This window comes from Leishmania infantum, chromosome 13 (assembly GCF_000002875.2).
Source record: "Leishmania infantum JPCM5 genome chromosome 13".
Taxonomy (NCBI): Eukaryota; Euglenozoa; class Kinetoplastea; order Trypanosomatida; family Trypanosomatidae; genus Leishmania; species Leishmania infantum.
In genome coordinates, this window is record NC_009397.2 from 430,986 (window position 1) to 454,635 (window position 23,650).

General features: G+C 57.0%; 5 protein-coding genes across 5 annotated transcripts; all 5 read right to left on the reverse strand.

Annotated features, from left to right (window-relative positions):
• Window positions 1-630: 630 nt before the first annotated feature.
• Window positions 631-1,893, reverse strand: LINJ_13_1210 (hypothetical protein, unknown function; the record flags this gene model as incomplete). Its single annotated transcript, XM_001464113.1, has 1 exon — window positions 631-1,893. The coding sequence occupies one exon, from the start codon at window positions 1,891-1,893 to the stop codon at window positions 631-633; it is 1,263 nt and encodes a 420-aa protein (XP_001464150.1).
• Window positions 1,894-8,073: 6,180 nt separating this feature from the next.
• LINJ_13_1220 (conserved hypothetical protein) lies at window positions 8,074-9,471 on the reverse strand (the record flags this gene model as incomplete). Its single annotated transcript, XM_001464114.1, has 1 exon — window positions 8,074-9,471. The coding sequence occupies one exon, from the start codon at window positions 9,469-9,471 to the stop codon at window positions 8,074-8,076; it is 1,398 nt and encodes a 465-aa protein (XP_001464151.1).
• A 1,973-nt stretch (window positions 9,472-11,444) lies between these two features.
• Window positions 11,445-12,914, reverse strand: LINJ_13_1230 (conserved hypothetical protein; the record flags this gene model as incomplete). Its single annotated transcript, XM_001464115.1, has 1 exon — window positions 11,445-12,914. One exon carries the CDS (start codon window positions 12,912-12,914, stop codon window positions 11,445-11,447), a length of 1,470 nt encoding a protein of 489 aa, XP_001464152.1.
• A 1,144-nt stretch (window positions 12,915-14,058) lies between these two features.
• On the reverse strand, window positions 14,059-18,237 carry LINJ_13_1240 (conserved hypothetical protein; the record flags this gene model as incomplete). The annotated part of the gene is made up of 1 exon (XM_001464116.1): window positions 14,059-18,237. The coding sequence occupies one exon, from the start codon at window positions 18,235-18,237 to the stop codon at window positions 14,059-14,061; it is 4,179 nt and encodes a 1,392-aa protein (XP_001464153.1).
• A 1,551-nt stretch (window positions 18,238-19,788) lies between these two features.
• LINJ_13_1250 (conserved hypothetical protein) lies at window positions 19,789-23,223 on the reverse strand (the record flags this gene model as incomplete). Its single annotated transcript, XM_001464117.1, has 1 exon — window positions 19,789-23,223. One exon carries the CDS (start codon window positions 23,221-23,223, stop codon window positions 19,789-19,791), a length of 3,435 nt encoding a protein of 1,144 aa, XP_001464154.1.
• Between the last annotated feature and the right edge of the window lie 427 nt (window positions 23,224-23,650).

Sequence of the window (23,650 nt, forward strand, 5' to 3'; positions counted from 1 at the left end):
GTGTGCAGGCCATGTTCTCGCGCAGAGGGAAGAAGAATGCAAGCCAACCAGCCAACCGTGGAGGCTCCCTTTTCAGGCGCGAAGTGGAAAATAAAACAATAAAACATAAACGAAGGCAGAGAAAGCTATATAGAGAGAAGTAACGACAGAGTGGGAGGGTGGGGTGTGGACGGAAGAGAGAGACACACGCACACAAACGCCAGGATCACCTCTGCAAGGACGAAGAGCGCCTGCGTACGTGTGGCCGTGGCCCACATACATATAAATATATATATATATATATGTATATTGACGAGTGAAATCAGCATAACGACTTACCCCCCCCCCGCCGCCGTCGCCGCCACCGTCGACGTGTGACGGTGCCTTCTCTCCTCGCACAGTTAATAACGAAGTACCTCTGTAGGCCACCATAAAAGACAGCCGCACGCACCAGGCGAAAACCGGAAAACAGCGAAAGGCGCGTGCCGCCGAGAGAAGTCATGTGCGAAGCTAAGGAAGGTGGTGAAGAACGTGTGCCGCACAGTTATGGAATAGGCAATCGCATGAATGTCCTCCGTTTCTCTAAGGAATCCACGTACGCCGCTGGTCCCAGGTGTGTCGCTGCTGCCTTGGGGCTTTGTTGTCCTGCGCTTACATCCAATTGCCTGTAGCTTTCCTGCCACCAGTGTACAAGGAGTGGGCGCCTTCGTTGTCGGCGCCGTTTGGGCTCGAGAAGGAGTTGGGGTACTGATTCGGTGGCATCTGATTTGCCGCACTGTGGTTGTCGCCGTACATGGTGCCTTGCTTCATGTTGAGTTGCTGCACCGAGTTTCCCATATCCCCGTCGTAGTCGCCTGAGGTGTGCTGGCTGCACTGCTGCACGAAGGAGCGTGTAGACACAAAGGACTTTGTGCGCGTGGCCTGATTCGTCTCCTCCTGCGCCCACTCCGGCGCATCCTCCGGCGGCTCGTCCATGCCTTCGTTGTCCTGGCAGCACGCCGTCACAATGAAGACGACGAGGCACAGCACCATGAGAATGGAGAAGAAGATGACCCACCAGTTGTTCTGCACGCTGCTCGAAGTGTTGTGGAGCTCGTACATCATACGGCTGGGACCTTGTGTCTGGCACACAGCCCAGAAGAACGCCCGGCTTGCCCTCTGCGACTCTTCCTTCCACCTGCTGCCATTGTAGACGCTGCTAAAGAGGAATCCTGCGTAGGTGTAGCCGCCCGAGGCCTTGTTGTCGGACCAGGTGGATGTGTCGCCGTTTCCGACAGCAAGGAGGTCCTGGCCAAACATAGAGCTCGGTCGCAACTGAGACTTCTTGGGGGCGGTGGCATTGAACCATGACGGGAAGCCGCTCTGCACGCCGTACACATTCACTGACGGCGACGTCGGCTCCCCGAAGTAGTTGCCGATGTAGAAGGTAACGCCAACGTTGCTAATGTGCAGCGGCAGCTCCGGGTTATCGTCTGTCTCGGTCCAGCGGCCTTGGTTCCAGCGCCAGTAGCAGCCGAAGGACAGGCCGGCGCCGGAGCCGAGGATATGCTCGGTGAGGGGTGGAGGGCAATCGCCAGCCGGGCTGGCGTCCGTGCTGGCCCCAAGGTACGCATACCACTCCGTGCCAGCACCGGCACCGCGCGCCGCCTCGATGACAGCGGTGTGCGCCGCGGCCGTCGGCTCACCAGCAATGTAGCCGCCACCCTCCTGACAGACAAGGCGGCTCTCAATCTTGTGGCCGCTTCCCTCGGGCCTCGCGAAGGTGTTGACCACCGGAACGAACGCAAACCCTTGAGCGTGCTCGACGCCGTGACTGAGGAGCACGACAAGCAACACGGCAACGGACAGAACGACCAGACGACAATGGCGAGCGCCACCCACGTGGTGGGGCGCTGCTGGCCTGCTCAGCTGCATCGCTATGATAAGTGCAGTATGTGCGTGTCGTTTTCCTGCTGCTGCCCGGCGCCCCTACGTTCTTGCGAGGGATACACAGCGAGAGAGATGGCGGAGGAAGACGCGGTAGACGGATGCGGAAAAGAAAGCCGGGCAACTCAGATCCCAACTGGTTCGGAGGCGAACTACAGGAGGGAGAGAGAGGGGTGCGGAAGAGCCTGTTTGGAGATGCGCGAGTGTACACACTGACAGAAAGACAGAGAGGTGAGTGGTAAGGAGGAGGAGGTCACCAACAATGAAAAATGGAGACACAAGTTCGATAGGCACAACTTCTCAGAAGGTTCGTGATGATACTTCGTCTTACTCGTGTCTTTGGTGCGCTGTCCTTTTCTGTGTTTCCTTGCGAATCTCGTGGTCCCCTTGTCTCTTGTTTTTCTTTGAGGCGAGGGGAGGGGGAAGGGGTCGAGGTGTTTTGCGGCCGTTTGATGAGATGCGCGGCTGCATTGGTGTGTTCGTCGCGAGGGGTGGGTGGAAGGAGTGAAAAAAGGACAAGGAGAGGTGTGTGTATGTGTCTTTGGGAGCACCGGGGAGACGCGGAAAGAGGGAGCATGCATGGCGGCGCATCTTTCTCTTTTCGTTTGTGGTGGTGGTGGTGTTGGGGAGGGCCCTTCTTCTCTTCCACTGTCTGAGCGCACTTCTGGACGGATAGAAGAGCGAGAAAACGTTTTTTTTTTCACTTGCGGGCAGAGAGGGCAGGCCAGACAAACAACGGCACAAGTGAAACTGAACCTCCAGATAATGGCGCCGAGTACTGCCACGGTGCTCGCAGCGAAGATGGAGAGGAGGGAGAAAGGGCAGCAGCAGCAGCAGACACACACAGACACAGACACAGAGGCCTGTTCACTTTCACGTGTGTGTGTGTGTAGAGGGGTCTGTGCTTGCTCTACCGCGGTTCTGTCTCGTCATGAAACGTGTGTGCAGGCCTGCCGCATAGCCTCCCTTGCATCCGTATGTTCGCTTTTTCTTTTCGCGTACACGGCATTACCGCTTCTCTCTCGATTTTGCTCTTTTCGTGCGTTCTGCTCTTCAGTGCTTCGCCTCTTGCATGCGCATGTGTGTGCTTCGCCCTTTGCATAGAAAAGCAGTGAAACCGCCACCAAAACAAGGGGCGCACACAGGGAAAACAAAGAAGGGCGAGGGCCACACAAAAACACGAGACGATCCAAAATTCGAAGACGCCGGTGACGATCGCAGGAAAACATAAACAGTAAAAGATAGAGATTTGGGAGACTCAGATAGGAAGCGGCGGGGATGCTCGTCGTTCAACAGCCTCGCGGCTTGGAGGAGGAGCAGGAAAGGAAGAGGGAAGGACCGAGGGCCGTGAAAGAGAAGAGAGCAGAAAAAAAAAGAAGGAAAGAAAAGGGCCTCTACGCTCCCCCTCACCCCCCTTTCCTATCTCTGGCTCTCCTCTCTCTCCTCAATCTTCGCCCATTCTTTTTCTTTGTTTTCAGCGTCGTCTTCTCTTGTAACGGTTCGAGACGGCAAACCTCGCATGGAGTCAAACACGCGGCGCTGCCACTTGTGTGTGCATCGGCCCGTCGCGTGAGCCTGTATTGCATCCCTTTCGCGTCTCTCTTTCGCTTTCTGGGCACCATGGTAGGAGTTCCTTCGCCGCTTCCATTGGTGCCCTGCTCCCCACCGGCACACCAGCCCCGTCATCCTATGCAACTGTAAGGAGACACACATAACACCACTCACCTTCTCCCACGTGCAAGTCTGCAGGAGCGTTGCCATGGACAGCGGAAACACGCGCAGACGTGCTCTCGTGCAGACAGAGGATAGAGCCAAAGAAAAAAAAAGCAATAAAAAAGAAGAGAGCAACGCGAAGGAATGACAGAGGACAGCCATGGAGATGCGCGCACGCGCAGGGTACATCAGCCCTCCCTCCTGTGGCCTCACCACAAGAAAAGCAGCTTTCTTTTCCAAAACCAAAGCCCCCCATCCCCCCCAAAAAAAAAACAAAGAGAAAGAGAGAGATGACGTGCAAGAGACACAGCGCCAACAGACACCCACGCACCCACACACAAAGGGTTGAAAGCGCATGCCAAGGGAGAGCCACACAAAACAAGGCGTCACGGCAGCGCAAACGAAAGGCGACGGGCATCAGTGCTCGAAGGAGCCGCCCCTCCCTCCTCCCGCAAAAAGAAAGAGAAGGACGAGAAGGAAAAAGTGCAAAGACAAAGAGACCGGCCAGAAAGACGAAATGAGAAGAAGCCAAACACAGGCACGCGTACAGATATACATGTCTATATGTACGCACATGCATATATGTATATATGTACGCACATGTATATATGTATATATGTACGCACATGTATATATGTATATATGTACGCACATGTATATATGTACGCACATGTATATATGTATATATGTACGCACATGTATATATGTACGCACATGTATATATGTATATATGTACGCACATGTATATATGTACGCACATGTATATATGTATATATGTACGCACATGTATATATGTATATATGTACGCACATGTATATATGTATATATGTACGCACATGTATATATGTACGCACATGTATATATGTATATATGTACGCACATGCATATATGTACGCACATGTATATATGTACGCACATGTATATATGTATATATGTACGCACATGTATATATGTATATATGTACGCACATGCATATATGTACGCACATGCATATATGTACGCACATGCATATATGTACGCACATGTATATATGTACGCACATGTATATATGTACGCACATGTATATATGTACGCATATGCATATATGTATATATGTACGCACATGCATATATGTACGCACATGCATATATGTACGCACATGCATATATGTACGCACATGCATATATGTACGCACATGTATATATGTACGCACATGTATATATGTATATATGTACGCACATGTATATATGTATATATACGCACATGTATATATGTATATATGTACGCACATGCATATATGTACGCACATGTATATATGTACGCACATGTATATATGTATATATGTACGCACATGTATATATGTATATATGTACGCACATGTATATATGTACGCACATGTATATATGTATATATGTACGCACATGTATATATGTATATATGTACGCACATGTATATATGTACGCACATGTATATATGTATATATGTACGCACATGTATATATGTACGCACATGTATATATGTATATATGTACGCACATGTATATATGTATATATGTACGCACATGTATATATGTATATATGTACGCACATGCATATATGTATATATGTACGCACATGTATATATGTATATATGTACGCACATGTATATATGTATATATGTACGCACATGTATATATGTATATATGTACGCACATGCATATATGTACGCACATGCATATATGTACGCACATGTATATATGTACGCACATGCATATATGTACGCACATGTATATATGTACGCACATGTATATATGTACGCACATGCATATATGTACGCATATGCATATATGTACGCACATGCATATATGTACGCACATGCATATATGTACGCACATGTATATATGTATATATGTACGCACATGTATATATGTATATATGTACGCACATGTATATATGTATATATGTACGCACATGTATATATGTATATATGTACGCACATGCATATATGTATATATGTACGCACATGCATATATGTATATATGTACGCACATGCATATATGTACGCACATGCATATATGTACGCACATGCATATATGTACGCACATGTATATATGTACGCACATGTATATATGTATATATGTACGCACATGTATATATGTATATATGTACGCACATGCATATATGTACGCACATGCATATATGTACGCACATGCATATATGTACGCACATGTATATATGTACGCACATGTATATATGTACGCACATGTATATATGTACGCATATGCATATATGTATATATGTACGCACATGCATATATGTACGCACATGCATATATGTACGCACATGCATATATGTACGCACATGCATATATGTACGCACATGTATATATGTACGCACATGTATATATGTATATATGTACGCACATGTATATATGTATATATGTACGCACATGCATATATGTACGCACATGCATATATGTACGCACATGCATATATGTACGCACATGTATATATGTACGCACATGTATATATGTACGCACATGTATATATGTACGCATATGCATATATGTATATATGTACGCACATGCATATATGTACGCACATGCATATATGTACGCACATGCATATATGTACGCACATGCATATATGTACGCACATGTATATATGTATATATGTACGCACATGCATATATGTACGCACATGCATATATGTACGCACATGTATATATGTACGCACATGTATATATGTATATATGTACGCACATGTATATATGTATATATGTACGCACATGTATATATGTACGCACATGTATATATGTACGCACATGTATATATGTATATATGTACGCACATGTATATATGTACGCACATGTATATATGTATATATGTACGCACATGCATATATGTATATATGTACGCACATGCATATATGTACGCACATGCATATATGTACGCACATGTATATATGTACGCACATGCATATATGTACGCACATGTATATATGTACGCACATGTATATATGTATATATGTACGCACATGCATATATGTATATATGTACGCACATGCATATATGTACGCACATGCATATATGTACGCACATGTATATATGTACGCACATGCATATATGTACGCACATGTATATATGTACGCACATGCATATATGTACGCACATGCATATATGTACGCACATGTATATATGTACGCACATGCATATATGTACGCACATGTATATATGTACGCACATGTATATATGTATATATGTACGCACATGCATATATGTACGCACATGTATATATGTATATATGTACGCACATGCATATATGTATATATGTACGCACATGTATATATGTATATATGTACGCACATCAATCATCCAGAATCCTTAACGTTCCCGAAGAGGCAAGGCAACGGTAAAGGGCACAAGGAGCCAAGCAAGCATCCGAACGGAAAGGAGAAAAGGAGCTCCCCTCTGCACAGTAACTGCGCACACGTTGATGCATACACACCACACCGGCACACACACACTCACTCACAGGACGTGTGAATGCGTGGGGTCATCGGCGAATAACAGAAGAAGCGAGAAATGCAAAAACAACAAAAAAGAGGAGAGCCATCGGGCGGAATGGAGGGGGAGGGAGGAGGGAAAAAGTAAAGCTGGACAAGAACAAAGAGGGAGCTCACATGGCACCACACACCCACACACCACCACACAAGCGCGGACGCATGCGCGCAGAGAAAGAGAGAGAGGGCATGGAAACGGAGCTACGAAGCCCGAAGGAGAACAAGCGGTGGGGCGAGGGGAGGGGCGAGAGGAAGGAGGGAAGCGGGTGGCAAGAGCGAGACAAAGAGGAAAACGCTTCCGCACAGAATAATGAGAAACAGAAAAAAAAAGGACAAACTGCAATACGCTTCATGGCGAGCACAGAAGTAGTATAAGGGCGGTTGTTGATGGACCTCTGCGTCCTTCGTTTTCTTGAACTCGTTCATGGATCCGTGGAATCACGCGAAGAACAAAAAGAAAACTCCGCCGTCACCGCCCTCACTCCCCCCTTCCCTCTTTCCCTCGTCGAGAGGATGTAAGGCTCACAAGGGTCGAGCGCCGTGCAGGTGTGGAAAATAAAACGGGTTTATCGAAGAAAATCCGATGGACAGCGCGAAGGGTGGGGGTTGGGGGGGGGGCAGAGAGCGCGCGTGCTGGTGTTTGGATGCAGTCTCACCGGAAAACGAACGAAAAAAAAAAGGATGTGCACAGCAGCAGGGGTTTTCGAAAGGGGGTGGGTGTAAAGAAAGAAAACAAGCGCTGGTCAAGACACATACATGCGCACACCCACGCACCCACACTCCCCCTTCCCGCCATCTCCCTCTAGAGTCCATCGAAAGGAATAGGATGGGGAGTGCGGGGAGGGGTGTAGAGGGGAAAAGAAACAGAACATAAAAAAAATTGAAGAAGTCGCATGCGCTCATTGCGTGTGTGTCTTCTTTTTCTTTTCCTCGCTCCCTTACAGGTTCACATCGTTCTCATTAATCTCGCCAGCCTGCGGCATCTCAACATCACTAAAGGCCTGCGAAATGCTGCGGCCACGGCTGCGACGGCTGCTGCGACGCGTCAACAGAACAGCACTGGGCTCCTGGTAGGTACCTTCTTTGTCATTCTGCTCCTCCGTACCTGATTGCGGTCCTTCTGGCGAAAGGGTACTCTCGCCCATGTCAAACTTCCTCTGGATGAGGTTGTCCACGGAGTTCTCTGACAGTATGCCGTCTGCGTACTGGCGGCGCTCTCCAACGCTGTAGATGCCAGTCGCACCCATGGTCGTGTCCTCCGGATCTCCCGGCTGGTTCGGATTAAAGCCGCGACCGTAGCGCATCCGGCGACGCTGCACTTCCTGCTCGGGCGACAGCATGTGCTGCTGCGGCGCCAAACCCGGTGCGGCATACGGCTGCTGTGTCATCTTGGGCGGCTCGTCGCTGACCACGTACGCCTTGCCGACGCGCTCGCGTATGACCATCTGGAACACTGGCAGTTCCTCCTTCGGCTTTATTGAGGTGCAGCAGCAGTAGATGACAATGACGAAGAGGATGACCAGGACGATGACAGCGACGATCAGGAAGATGAGCCACCAGTGCGACTGAGCCCACGTGAGGGTTTTGAAGCCATTCACGAACTGCGGCTGCGGCATGCGGGTGGTGAAGGGGGGACGCACCGGATAGAGCTGGTACTCACATACCATCATGTACTTTCCTGTCGGGTACGGGTCATTGTTCCTCGGCAGCAGCGGCGCGTCCATGCGGAGGAGCCCGTTGGTCACGGTATCGTAGCTGGCGGCGCCGCCAAAGTACCCACGCGGGTACGGTTTGTCGGCCGGGTGATCCGGGTTCCAGGTGAACTGCTGGAACTGATTGAGAATCTGGCTGGGTCCGGTTTTCCGCCGGTAGAGGCCGATCCAGTACGCCGTACCGGGCTCGCCATTGTATGAGTACATGTCGTAGAAGCCGTAGCGCCAGCGGTAGTAACAGTTGTCGCTGTTCGGTACCGTAGCTCCCGGGACGAGCTCTGCACAGTTCGTGCCGGGCAGGGACGGCGCCGCGCTGGAGCCAGTGTAGATAGTGCTGTCCTTTCCGCCACCGTTGACAGTCATCCAATACGCGACCTCGTTGCTCAACAGAGTGTTCGCGTCGCTGGCCGGGACGCCACCAGCGTCGAAGCACACTTCCTCCGTCGTAAAGTACGTGACTTCTATGCCAGAGCTTGAAAGAGAACTGGCGCCGTAAGACATGTACCCCTTCATCTGCAGCGCCAGCAGACCGGGTAGACCCTGCGCCTGGGCCACCTCTGCAATACCGCTCAGCGTGAGCAGCACCAGCAACGCCGCCAAAGGGAGAGCGACACACGACTTCATGGATGCCTGTTCAGCGTTTTCCGGGTGCGTTTTTTCCCTCTTTTCTTTGGTGGGAGGAGGCAGGGGGGGGCAGTGGGCACGCAGGAAAGGGAAGGAAGTCCGCGCGAAACAAAAAAGGACGACGACAACAGCAGGAAAAAAAAGGAAGAGGGAAAGGCACACGAAAAGGCCACCTGAGACGACCACGAGAGGGTGCAGTGCGGCGATGGTGATGCTGCTGATGTGGTGTGACGATCGCGAAGAAGGATGCAAGCGAGGGCGGGGGCGGGGTGACGAAACAATAGCGAAATAATCAAAAAATAACGAATGGAAACGGGGTCGAATAATGTGCGGCGACTCGCCTCATTCAGGCACACAACGACCACACACACGCACACACTCAGTACCGTGGAAAAAAAAGGAATAGGCTATACGTCCATCCATACATAAACATGCGTAAAGCCGATTGAGGGAGAGGGGAGGAAGGGTGGGTGGGTGGGGGGGGGCCACACAAAGCAGGATGTGGGACACGACGACAGGGGCAGAGAGGGGTGGGGTGGGTGTCGAGAGGAATGTTGCACTGATTGAAGGAGAGAGCCACGGCAGGGCAGCAAAGGGTAGCAAGGGATGAACAGATTCGGTAAGTGGGTGAGCGGGTGAGAGGTGGCGTGGAAGAAGACGCGGCGCGGGCAGAGGGGACGTGCACGCAGAGAGAAAGACAGTGAAAAGAGAAAGCAAGGGGGAAAAACAGGGATTTAGAGTTGGAAGCACGGAGGAACGTTGTGTGACATCGGGTACACAGACACAGACGGAGAGAAAGACACATACTCTCACCAACAACAGACACACACACATATGGGCTGATGAAAGTAAATCTGGGTGGAGGTGGGGAAAAGGTGCCGGGGAGGGGGGGCACCGAGCCCTCCAACCCTTCCCCTGCGCACGCAGGTTGCACCACCACGGCACAGCCGTACGCATTGTGGCTGCTACACCGTCCGCCACTGGCACCACCATATATGCTTCTCTTGCACTCGTTCTCACCACAAAAATATTCACGTTTCCTGGCACACATATATGCATGCTGGTTCATTACAGCAAAGGTGTTTCCTGCCGCCACACAGAGACAGAGAGTGTGCGTGTGCGTGCTTACGTTGGTGTGGGTGAATGCGTGGACGTTTTCTTTTCCTTGCCTTTCCAATGTTTTCTTCGTCACCCCTCAACGACCCTGCAAGCTGTGCGTCGTTGCCGGATTCGCTGTGCTCTGTTCTCTCTCTTTCCATCTCGTCCCTCTCTCCGGAGATGATGAGAACAGAGCGAAGCGAACGGTGTCTCATCATCACCGATGCACGGACGCAGAGAAGGAGGGAGAGGGAGAGATCGATCCCTTCCGCCTTTCACGGGCTTGCTCCAGTACACCCTGTCTCTTTCTTTCTCAGCTAGGGAACGTGTCAGAGTGCGCCCCAGTTTGAAGGAAGGGATGGGGTCAAAGCATGCCTGCGCCACAGCATGGAGTGGGGGAGGGAAGGAGAGGAGGAGGGGGGAGCGGGGAGTAGGGAGAAGGACTGTAAGGCCCAGCGTGCCTCGCGCTCTCTCTGCCAGAGCGATCTCTCTCTGTTGCGTCCCCCTCACCTTGGTACCTCTCCACCCTCACTTCCCTTAGTGCGCTCTCATTCACTTTCGCGGCTGTAGTTGCGCACCTGGCGGACGTACAACGAAATGAAGGAGAGACGACGGAGGGGCGGACGAGTGTCGGAGATGCGAGGGAGGGGCAGGGGGAAAGGGAGGCGATTGCATAGGGAAGCACTGCTGCCGTGGCGTGCCACTACCGCCCTACCTCCCGCCCTCTCCCATGTGCAAAGCAGCGCCAGCAGAGAGAAAAAGAGGGCACGCTTACTCACCGCCAGCCGTGCCCGCCAAGGAGAGGCGCCGCTTCCCTTCTTTCGCTTCTCTCCCGTCATCTGTGCATCCTGTCTCAAGTATTTCGCATGCCTTCGTTAGATGCTCAACACGCTCAACGTGCTGCAGACGGCCTGTGCCCAACAGTAGATGTCGTACCGCGTGTTGGCGTCGTTGAGCACGAGCGGCCAGCGGGGACTGTCAGCGCTGGGGCTGCTGCTGTTTGCGCACGAGGTGGCCAAGAACACGATGCCGGCGAACGTTATGTCACCCATCAGCATTGCCGCCATTTTCGCAACGGGCGAGTCGATGAGCCGTGTCGGCTGACGGCGTCGACGCCGCTTCGACAGCGCCGGAGTGCTGGGATCGACAGCAGCCGCGGCACCTGTGCTGGCACTTGCGGAAGGTGGTGGAGGAGCAGCAGCTGCCGTGGGTGCTGTGGCCTTTGCCTTTGGGCTCACAGGCGATGGCGCGGCGTAAAACCAACGCATCACTGCAGTAGAAGTGTGCCTCGCCAGCCACGACAGACCCGCGGCAATGCGCGGCGGCAAGCGCGGGAGAAGCGACACAATGAAGTAGCCACGAGGCGAGAGCGAAGCCCAGACGCTGTCCGCCAGCGCGTGCTGCGACGATAGCGGCGACGATGAGGACAGCGTCGCCGATCCGTCGCGCCACTCCGCATGCAGCGGCTGTGTAAACCCTGCGAGGCGCTGCCAGAGCGTCTGCGCGGCCCCGAAGCGAGGAAACAGCCGCGACCACACACCCGCCGCAGAGACACCGAAGCTGTAAAGGCCGTAGGTGGAGTTCACGGCTGGCGATGGGGGCGCCGCGGTCGTGAAAAGCGAGTCCGTCGCAAACGCACTGAGGAGCGACCTCGGCGACAAATCCTTCGCGCCATCCACCGCGGGCGGCGCCCCGAAGGGAGCGACATAGTCGACTGCCCGGCAGCCGGCGTACAAGACAATAAAGGACGCGACAGAGGCGAGGCAGCTCGTGGTCGCGGCTCGCAGCACGACCACGCCGTACTGACACACAGCGGCCCGGCTGCAGGTCCGTACAAACTGTACATTAGGCGCGCGCTGCGCTGCCAGAACCTGGTACGCAAACGACGACACCACCCACGAGTGGCGACGACCAACACGGAGCGCAAAGATCGAGGCCGGCTGTTGCGATGAGCGTCGCGACGGCCTTGCCCACAATGCCGACGCATCATCCTCGGCGTCGCCTTCTGCCTCCCTTGCGCCCTTCGCATTACCCTTGTAAGAGATGGATATATCACCTTCCTCCGCCGGATCGATCAGCACGCCGTCCGCCTCCGCACCGTTAAAGATCTCCTCCCGCTGCACCGCGTCCTTCGCTAGATTTACCAGCTCCGCTCGGTACCGGTGCGCCACCACCCGGGCCACCTGGTACACAACCGGGGTGGCTGCCAGTGCCACACCCGCCGCCACCGCGTGCCAGCGAAGAACATGCTTCACATCGCGTAAAAACAGACTCGCCGCTTGCTGCGCCTGACCATTGCCGTCGACAACGCTTCCGGCGGCTGCGGCGACATCCACGCCTCCCATTAAAAATGAGGAATGCTACGCTTGAATATAGATAGACCGCGCGTGTCTTTTTCACCTCTTATGCTGAATGGCGGTGTCTGCCGACACACGGCGCAGCGGCAAGTCGCACCGGGTGGCAACAAAGAAAAGGAGGCTTGAGGGAGCGAGAGAGCGCAGCAGACCCCTTCCCCCATTCCACAAGCACACAGGAGCACGCAACGGAGAGCAACAAGCGAAAAAGACGCGGGCGGGTGGTCGAGCGATGGTGCGCGGCGGGGCAGATTATGGCGGCAAAACGAGGCGGTGGATAGTCTCGGGTACACCGCTCAGAGAAAGAGATGCTCTACGCACCTAAGAATGTACCAAAGGAGATCCAAGAAGAGCACAAGGCAGGAGGAGCAGGGCGGACGAAGATAGAGTGGAGGCAACGCACTCACACATGCGGAGATAGACAGACAGCAAACAAAGGAGGAGATGGTTTCACGAGATGAAAGATGGTGTACGTGTACGTGCCGGCACCCTTTATATAACTGAAGGGCCTGTACGCCGGCGTATATATATATATATGTCTGTGCGCATGTTAGCGGAGCGAGGAGAACAAAAGATGATGACGACGTCGGGGGTAGAACGGGGGGGGGTCGAAGGCGATATGCGCGCCGGAACAATGAACGGTCCATTTTAGCGAGTGCAAGAAACGAAAAAATGAGAGAGGTGCGTACATGGGGGGGGGGGTGGCGAAGTTATCGCAGGGAGGCAGACCCCGAAGAGGTCGGCGATGGATGGATGTGAAGAAGGTCTAGTAGCGAGAGAGGGGAGCGCGAATTGCGGGCAGGGCGGTGGGGAGTGCCACTTCCCGCCAAGCACAGCTCCATCAACGTAACATCAGCACCGCCTACAGCGTGCATCGACGCATCCTGCGTTGTGGTTGTTCTCTTGTTCTCCTAGACGGGGTGAGGAGTTGGGGAAGAGCGGTGGAGGATGTGTTCGCTGCCGCCTCCGCTGCCGCCAAACACACACAGATGCAAGCATGCGGAACCGCCCCTCTCACTCTCCCCCACCTAACACGAACACGATAGCAAAGCAGAAACGGAAAGGCGCGTGAGGGAGACGCACCTGTGCAATGTCGCAGAGGTGGGTCTGTGCGCGGTTTTCGTATGCGTGCGCCTCATCCGCCTCCCGCGGAGGGAGGGCTGCCGAAGAGACGACTGCCCTGCCAGTCACCCAGCGCGGTCGACGGGGAAGAAAAGAGCTGTGCATCACATGAGGGAGTGGCGAGGTCAGCAGCCGCACCAACGAGAGATGCATCACTCGGTAGTACCGGCGGCACCAGGGGTAGAGCTTGCTGAGACGCATCGGTCCGCGGCTCGCGGACGCACGCAGCTTCCCTCATGCTGCCAGAAGGGCTGGCGCCGATGGCCTCGTCGCCACGGCGCGTGCCATCACCATCGTCACTCCCAGAGTGAGGAGCAGAGAGCGGCGGCGAAGCTGGCGCATCCGCTGGGAGTCGAGTGGTCATGCGACCCTGCTTCGCAGGCGAAGACAACGGAGACAAAGAGTCTGTCGAACATCGTGTCATATGTGCCTTCTCCGTGTCCCCCGCGCGCACCACCTCTAGCGCGACGCGCGCACGGTTCATCGTGAACGGGCTGTCGGCACCCATCCGCGTTGGAGTACTTGAGGTGGTAGCGATATTGGCTGCAGTGGCGTTTGGCGTGGGCGCTCGTTGCACCTCTTCACCAACGCCGGGACTCGACCAAAGCTCGGCTGAAGCCCGCGCGGCGACAGCATCATCAGCCGCGCCACCGGTGGCGATGAAGGCAGAAGAAAACGCACGGCTCCCACCATCGGCGCTGTCGCCGGCATTCCAGCGCAGTGCTTCGCCGGCTCTGGCCCCCACCGAATCCCTCTCGATTTCGGCTATGGGGGCAGTTGTCGACCACGACAGTGCAGAGTGCAGCGAGTCGGCGCCCACGTCAGGAACGCTCACCCCCTTCCCATCGGCTGCAGAAGACAGCACGGACGCGGCGGCAGTAGCGCCGGGATCAGCGTGAGCCGGCGCGCTGTAGGGCCTACACGCGACTGAGCCTGCGCCTCCATTTCCTACATCGCCCCATTGCGTGCCTGTCTTGTAGTGGAAGGGTTCCTCAGCAGTTACCGGCGATGCCGTAGCACGAGCGACGCCGGTGCCCTCACAGAGGTGCCCGTCGCCATGTAATGTGGCTTCTGCCGCACCCTCTGCAGCCTCCGCTACGCTCGCCTTCATCGACGCGGCTTGGGCCACATTCGGCAGTAGAGTCGCCGCCACGACTGCGAGCGCGCCCTGCGATGCGGAGGTGTGCACCGGCGGAAGCGGCGGTGGCGTCGACGCACGTTTCGCCACGCTGCTGTGCTCCGCCTTCGGACCACCTACCTCTTCTTTCACCCCGTACCCCACCAAGAGAGCGGAGGATGTGGAGGGGCGGTGCCCATCATACGACGCCGGAGTTGGATGCTGCCCGCTGCGCCGCGCCAGCGTCCGCGCGCGAAGTTCGGCGTTCGCGGCCGCCCGCCGCACCTCGTCGGAGCGGATCTCCGTCACCGCCACCTGCGCCTCTGAACGTATGGCTACCGTAACGATAGCCAAGACGTCATCCACAGCAACGACGCCGCTGCTGCCGCTGCCGTCGGCGTCTAATGACTCGCCTGCCCCCTCGATACTATTTCCCTCGTCGACTGTCGGCGAAGACCGCCGGCCTCCAGGTCCCGAGCGCCGCTCGAGAGAGGAAAGTTGCAGCAGCTGTTCTTCCACCTGGTTGTACACAGCGTTCAGCGTGCGCTTGATGCGCTTGCACTGCTGCTGCACTGTCTCCTCCGGCACACGAACGTCAGCGTTAGCTTGAAGATGCTGCAGTTTCTCGTTCAGCTCCGTCAAGACGTCGATCTCAGCGCGCAACTGGCGTCGATCGCGGTCGTGGCGGAACTTGGCATCCTGCAAGGCCGTCTGCAGCGCAATCACTTCTTGGTCCTTTGCCATTAGCTTCTCTCGCCACTGCATCACCACCGGCCCGCCGCCGTCGCCGCCAGTGCCGCTTCCTTCCACCTCCAGCAACGTCGCCTGCCGGCCCTCTCGATAGCCTGCAGCGTGACCGTCCGACCTGCCTGTGGCGTATCGCTCTTCGCTGACGCGCTCCAGCTCGTCACGATGCCGCGCATCGCGCTCCACCAGCCGCAGACGCATCTGCTCCGCCTCGTCCTTCCGCTGCTGAGCCCATATGTCCTGCTGCAGGCGCAGATCCCTCTCCAACGCCTGAGCGCGGTCGGACAAGCGGCCCATCGCCTCGAGCGCGCGTTGATAGTTCGCGTTCGCCTCCTCGAACTTGTGGCGGTGGCGCTCGATGCTGGCGAGAAGCTCCTCCCGGTCTTTCAGGGAATCCTCGATGGCGATCTCCTCCTGCGGCGCCCGCCCGACCACCCTCCGCATGACACGCTCCAGCTCTGTGTTGTTGTGCTGCAGTTTTGCTTCAATGTCGAGACGGTCGATCTTTTCGTACAGGGAGCCCAGCTGCACCTGCACACGAGTCAATGCGCATTCTATGCTCTCCCACACTTGCTGCGATGTCCCCCGCTCTGACGCGGGGGCGCTCGGCAGCGGCTGCTGTGGTTGTTGTTGCAGAAAGTGGAGGAGGAGTTGCTGAAGCAGCGTGTTCGTGGACAGCGCGCTGGCAGCACCGGGAGCTTGTGACGGCTCCGCAGCAGGCGGTGGCGCAGACACAGAGACGCTGGTCGCGGCGGCAGCAGTAGCAGGTGCGGGAGCGGGCGGGGGCGGAATTAGTGGCGCCAAGTCACCAGCGGCAGTCGGAGTTGACGGCTCCGGCGTGCCAATGGGGGATGAGACGGCCTGCAGACACGTCATGTAGATCACCGCCGGGGTGTTGAGAGCGAGCTGGGGCGCACTTCTGCCAGGGCGCTCCGATCGACGAGAATCCGTCCGCGGCTTCGGCTGCCGCACGCGCGTGTCTTCTGGCGTCAAGAAGACAAGCCGCGACTCACCTGTTCGCATGCCCACCAGTGCAGCAGCAGCGGCATCCCAAAGAGTCCCATCCGTGGCCGTCACAGTCCGCGGTGCCGACGGCGGCACCTCCTCGACGCAGCTGCCTGGAACGCAATAGAGGGTCTCCCGGCTCACGCGACGTAGCGCCCACGTTTGCCAGCAGATTGTCGCCGGCACATCTGGCCGGACCACGCCCGGCGCACCACCGGCAGCACTGGCAGCACTGGCCGCTGCCTTGTCCGTTTTGGAAGGTGGCGAGGCGGGCAATGTGCGCACGGATGGAACACATGTCGACGCGGTGCCCGTGCGCTGTGCCAGTGTCGCCGCATACTGTGCAACGGTGTAGGCGGAGACGAGGAAGCGACTCGCCTTGTCGCGGTCAGGAAACATGCACGTCCACCAGCACCCGCTGCCGCTCCCACCCGCTGCGGACCTCTCAGAGGAGCTGGCTCCACGGATACCAGTGCAGCCGATGTCGAAAAAGGTGAGGTACTGTGGCTGTGTAGCGTCTTGACGCAGTTGCAGCGAGTCGCTAGAAAACACAGCGTCGGTGGCGTCGAGAGCAACGCGAGAGAGCACCTGGCGGTTGCTGCTGATGAGCAGCAACGTCGGACCACCGGCCGCCGCATTTGACGCAGCGACAGCCTCTTGCTGTTCGCGGAGGTGTCGGCGCAGAGCGGCTGACGGCGGTGAAGCAGCAGAGGTGGTGACTGCGGAGGCAGTAGCAAGGGGCACGCATAGCGCCAGCATGCACGTGCCGCTGTGCAGGGAGTCACGGTACGCTTGTACTACCGCGTGCTCGGCTGTGATAAGCCCCGCCCCCGCTTCACCCGTGGCAGCCGCGAGAGCAGCGGCGGCGCCGCCTGCAGCCCCCGTGCCGCCATTGCCATCGTAATCGAAGCGCGGAGCGAAGAAGGCAGTGGCTTCTGTGGCACCACTGCCGGTATCGGCTGAAGCGCCGTTTGCGACATTCCCGGCAGCGGCGGCCTGCGTGGCCGGGGGCTGACTTGGTGAGTTACTCATTCCTCGCATCGTCAACGGCGTAGGGCCCGCGCCGAAGAGCTGCGACAGGTTTTGACGAGTGGCTGTTACCTTGCTGGGCTCGGGAAGCTGCACTGCTGCTGTGCTTCTCCTGTCGTTGTCGAGGCTTGCGGAGTGGAGCTGCGAAGCCGCGCCCGCCGACAGCGGATCCTTCGCCAGGCGTGAGCCTGATGTTCCAGACATGGCTCGATCACCGGCACCCGCAGCTGCGAAACGGAAGGCATCGGCGTTGTCGTCGTCACTGTCGGACGCGAAAAGAACGCGTCGGTTCATGTCGGTGCCGCCGCCCTCTGACGCACACGCACACAAACAGACAAGCACCGGCGCACGCCGGAGTCTCACACCCCTCTGCACTGACGCTTTTCTGCAGGAGACCCTATTTTCGTTGGTTGGTTTGGTTGTTGTTTTCGGTTGTCTTATGCGTCCTCTCGCGGTAGCGGTGCAGGACTAGCGCGCACGGCTGCTACCCTCTATCCCGAGGTGATGGCGAGACGAGCGCCACACACCAGAAGAAAAAAGAAGAATACGCGTTGTGTTGAGCGCTCTCGTGCGTGCGTGTGCGTGTGTATGGTGGTGCTGAGTGAGCAACGTTCTGCACTCGATGGTCTCCGCTCACTTGCCCGAAGGGGGCCTGCCTTGAGAGAAAAAAGTGTCGTGGGGTGCTGCGACTGATCGACTAGAGGGGTGTGTTGGAGGGGGAGGGGGGGGCAGAGTCGATAAAGATCTTGGGTTTCACTCATGCATGCACGAAGTGATGTGAGCATGGGTGAACGTGCACCTCTTTCGCGTGCACCGACACACGCACACGCCTACACTCTCTACTAGAGGCAACAAAAGACGGCAGCGGCTGGCGAGGCGCACGTGCGCAAAACCAATAAAGCCGGAGGGAGAAAGCGAGCGAGTTGGAGCTGTACATTTATGAGCGCGTGAACCATGCAGGCTGTGTGAAGGGAGAGGGAGGGGGGCGCAGAATCGTCTGCGACGCCTGGTCACACTCGCAACAAGAAAAAAGAGATGCACACACCCACACCGACGCATATCAAAGTCGCTTCCTGTTTCTGCTGAGGTACGCGCGCGCTGTGCTGACATGCGAGCAACGATGAAAGGAGAAACAGGCATCCGTTTTGTTTTTGTGCTGCGTCTGCGGGAATCGGATGCACACCCGTGTTGATGTGTCGATGGGGGAGGGGTGAGGGCATTGCTCAGAGGAGGGACACGAGAGACCGCTGATCAAGAGTGGCATGCAACAACAGGGAGGGAATAACAACAACGAACGAAGAAGAGGAGGGAGGAAGGGAGGGTTGTGGGTGGTGGGAAAGCCGGAAGAAGAGACGCTCAGACGCATCTGTGCTGTTTCTCTTCTCGACAGCGTGATACAAGCACGCCGACCTTTCTCTTTTCTTTGTCTTCGCTATGCCGCTTCTCACCTTGCCACCACGCACCGCATTTTATTTTCGAGACATCGACAGCAACCGAAATGGGGCGAGAGGAGCAAACCAAACCAAGCGCCCCTTCCCCACCCCACCCTCTCCCAAGTAAAGGGCATGTAAGAAAAAAAAAAGAAACGGCAAGTACGTCTACGTGTACATCGGAAAGAGGCGGCGAGAGAGAGAGAGAGACATCGAACAAAAACCACTTACACATCGCGCACGCCCGCCCACACGCCCACTCTTTGTACATCCGTGGAGGCGGCCCATCAAGCGCATCCGCCATCGCAGCAGCAGCACCCGCCGTGGCGCAAACGCCGCCATCTCAGTAAACGGGCGAACGTAAAGTGAATAAAGAGCACACAAAAACGCGTCATGGACGCCCGCAACAGAGGCTTCACAGATCACAGAAGATATCGTCGTGTGGGTTGTGACGAATGAGCCACTCCGCCAGGTAATCCACCGGGTCTGCTGGTCGCGTTGCACACACCTCCAAAAGACCCTTGTGCAGGAGGGGCAACACGCGCTCCTGCAGGTAGTTTGTCATGGGCCGCTTGCGCGCTTCCAGCTCCGCCACGTCAGCCTGCTTAAGCGCTAGAAGTCTCTCCTCGGCTACTGAGCGGGCTTCAGACTCCTGCGCGCACTCCAGGGATTCGGCAGCCGCCTGGGCCGCTATCTGCTGAGCGCGGCCGTCCTCCTCCTCAGCCAGCAGACAGCGCTGGCGCACGGCCTCGCGCTGGATCTCCTCCAGGCTCTTGCCAAAGTTGTGAGGGCATCCGAGAATAACTTGCTCGAGCAGCTTCTCCGTGCTGCTGAGCTGCGGCGGTGCGTATGCGGACATGGGCGGCAAAGGTGGCACAAGAGGCTCGTTGCCTTCGATGGCCACCAAGTGCACCTCGGCGCGGCGCTCCTCGCCCGTCGCGCTGCCAGTGCTCAGCAGCGGCGCGGTGGTGGCAGCCGCACACTCCCAGTAACTGAGCACCGAATACGGCATGTCAACGTACTCTCGCTTGTACGTCTGGAGAGCGTGGTAGAAGGCTTCCACGTCGACGTTGCGTGTGGCATCGTCGTTGCCGCAGGCGTTCACCGCGCCCTCCTCCGACGCCGCACCCATCGCCTTAAGGCGGCTCAGCAGGTACGCGTCGGACGCTTGAAGCACAATGACGTGGTTTGGCAGCCGGGCATCGCTCGCCGGCTCCTTTGCCGGAGCCGCCTCCGCGGCGCCGGCTTCTTTGTCGTCGTGGCCGTCGCCCGCAGCACCAGATGCAGCGGTCGCAGGGGCGCCGCCTTCGTTGGCGTAGCGTGGCCGGAGCGCCTCTTCCTCTGTCAGCGGCGGCTGGAGCTGGTCATCCTCGTCGTCGCCGAACACGAGCCGCGCCAACTCCAACGTCGTCGGCACCCCATCCAGCACGAATCCCTGCACCCGACAATCTGGCTGGGCAAGGCGCCAGCGCAGCATGAGAGCGAGGGCGCGGGGCTGGAACGGCGCATGCTGCAGAGCAGCTTTGAGCTGCTGCTGCTCCTCTTCCTCCTCTCGCGTCTTCTGCGCATCCTTGTTGCCTTTTTTCTTCGCGTTGGCGCCACCGCCACCCGCGGTGGCGGCTTTCTTTTTTGGGTTCACCTCAGGCGTCGGCGGTCGTTGGTGCAGCCGAAGCAGCAGCACGCGTTCCATCTCCGCAATCTTGCTGATCCACGCATGCGCTTGCGGCTGCTCGGCCCACCACTCCAACACGAACATGTCGAGCTCCTCCTCCTCCGCCTGGGTGAGGGCCAGCTCGGTTGCAACGGCCTCATCGTCGTCGTGGACCGCCATCGTCGCCACGCAGGCGTCCGCACCGGCTCCTGTCGGCGCTTCTCCTGGCCCGCTGTAGTTATTTGCGCGATTGGCACTGCTGCCAGGGCGGTAGCTGCCGTGACTCGCCAGGTCAGCGGCTTCAACCGAATCCTGCTCGTTGTCGCCCGGTGACCCCACTCCTTCCCGAGCACCTGCTAAGGAGGCATCGAGACGTTCGGCCTGGGCATCCCACTCACGTTGCTGCCACGCCAGCAGACGGCGCCGCTTCAGCCCGAGGCGGCGTTCCCGCTCAGCTTCTCGCACCGCGGCCTTCGTCGACTCCACACGTGAGCGGAGCTCTTTCAAGGCGGCCGTGTAGTCGAGCACGACCGAGTCCAGGGACACGCGTGGAAGGCGGTAGTAGCGCGCCACACGCGTGGCGAGGTACGTCTTTCCGACCAGCGGCGGTCCAACAATGGCAATGCGGTGCGGTTGGACGTGGCGGGCGGCGGTGAACTCGTCTGCGACGGCACGAAGATGGCGACGGATGCCGCCCTCTGCAATCCATGTGTTCGGCAGGGGCAACTGCTGCTGCGCGGAGGCGACCGCATCGCTCGACTCGGCCCCTTCCTCGGCATCCTCGGTGCGTGCCATGATGATCCGCATCGTCTCCGGCTCGACACGCAGGTCAATCGTGAAGCGCTCCACGTCGCGGTAGAGCGGGTACGATTCTGGCGCGACGGGGTGCATCGCGCACCGCCCACCAAACATGCGGTTCACGGCGGAGACGATGCTCTGCCAAGAGTTCTGGTTGCTCCCGTCCGTGGCGAAGAGGTAGCGCCGCTCGGGGAACGGCAGGGCGTCAGCAGGGCACCGGAGCAGTTTGCGCACAAAGCAGGCAAGATCCTGCACGTGCACGATCGGCACGCGCTGGTGGCCGCTGCCGAAGATCGGCAGCGTTGCCGAGGTCGCCGCGTGCTCGTTCTCCTTCTTCTCTGGCTCGGCAGACCACGCTAGGCGGAAGAGAGGTTCGAGTACGTCCTCCTCGCCTCCGTAGGTGAGGCCTCCGCAAATGACAAAGGTGTCCAGCGGCAGGCCGTTCGCGTGATGCGCTGCTGCGACGGCCCTCTCGGCATCGCGCCAGTTCAGATAGCGCAGATGCGGTACACGACGGTTGTACTGATCCTCCGTCAACACCTCTGCCCTCGCACCCGAGGCGACGGCGTCACCGCCGTCCTCCCTGTCTTCGTCCTCTCCATCGCCGCCGCTGTTGTCCTCACCCTTGGCTGCGCTCTCGTCGCCGCGCATCGCGTCCACTACAGCGTGCCGGGATCGGTCCTGCGCCTCAGCGAGAATGCTCTCCAGGAAACGCGGTGGAGGCGGGGGGTACGGCGCTTCGACGTCCTCCTCGCCATCAGCGACAGGGCTATCGTCCTCGTCGTTTCCGTCGCCAGCGGCAACTTCCCCTTCCTCCAGCGACGGAGTGGCGTACCACGTCATGAGGCTGGAAAGCAGGACCAGACGCTTCGGTCGCTCAAAGGAGGGCTGCATCTGCAGGAACTGCACCACCTCTAGCACTGTTTGAGCCTGGTGCAGCTCTAGCACGATCCAGTCGCACGCGAGCAGCGCGCTACGCACGGCCAATGTGTCAAGGCGTGAGAAAAAGGTGCAGGACGCATGCGACTTTAACGGCTTTTCGCTGCCATCGGTGCCATCCACGCCTGCAGTCGGGTGGCTATCCTCCGCTTCAAATGGCCCAGACCCCTCCAGCGGCAAAGCCGTTTGGGCACGGGCACTAACGCAGGGCACCAGGGAAGTGTAGCTCTCCTCCAAGACGCTGTTGTCTTCCTCGGCCACACCACCGACACGTGTCTTCGCCGCTGGCTGCTGCGGTTGCTGCTGGGCAGCCGACGCAGCGGCGTTGAGCTGCTCTGCGGCGGCCGCATCCCACATGCAGCCGTAGATGTCGTAGTGCGACGGGTACTGCTGGAACTGACGCAGCAGACGCGTGCCGACGAAGGAGTCCGCGTAGGACAAGAAAACAGACACGCGCGGCATCTTCTCTTTCGTATATCCGTGACGTGTATGCTGGCTTTCGCGTACAGAAAACCTGCTAAGGGGAGAGCTTCAAGGAGTTCCACCCCGCTGTCGTGTCTGCGAAGCCCGCACCGACTCGGCGCGCTCTTCTTGACCACAATGAGGGGATGTTGAATGGTAGCAGAAGAGAGCAAGTGAAAGGACGACGACGAGCTGCAAAACGACGGCCCAAGGGGGACGGCGACGCGATGATGAGAGAGAGCGAGCAATGCCAATCACCGGCCATCGACGCATGCGCACAGCAGAGAGTGAGAGGGGAGGGGGAGGAGGAGGGAGATGCAACGTGCGAGGTGGAACAGAGAATGGTGCACGCCTGACGAAGGCGCAGAGAGCTGGAGGAGACGAAGAGGTCATGAGGGCAAAGTGTGCAAGAGGCCGCCGCTACGAG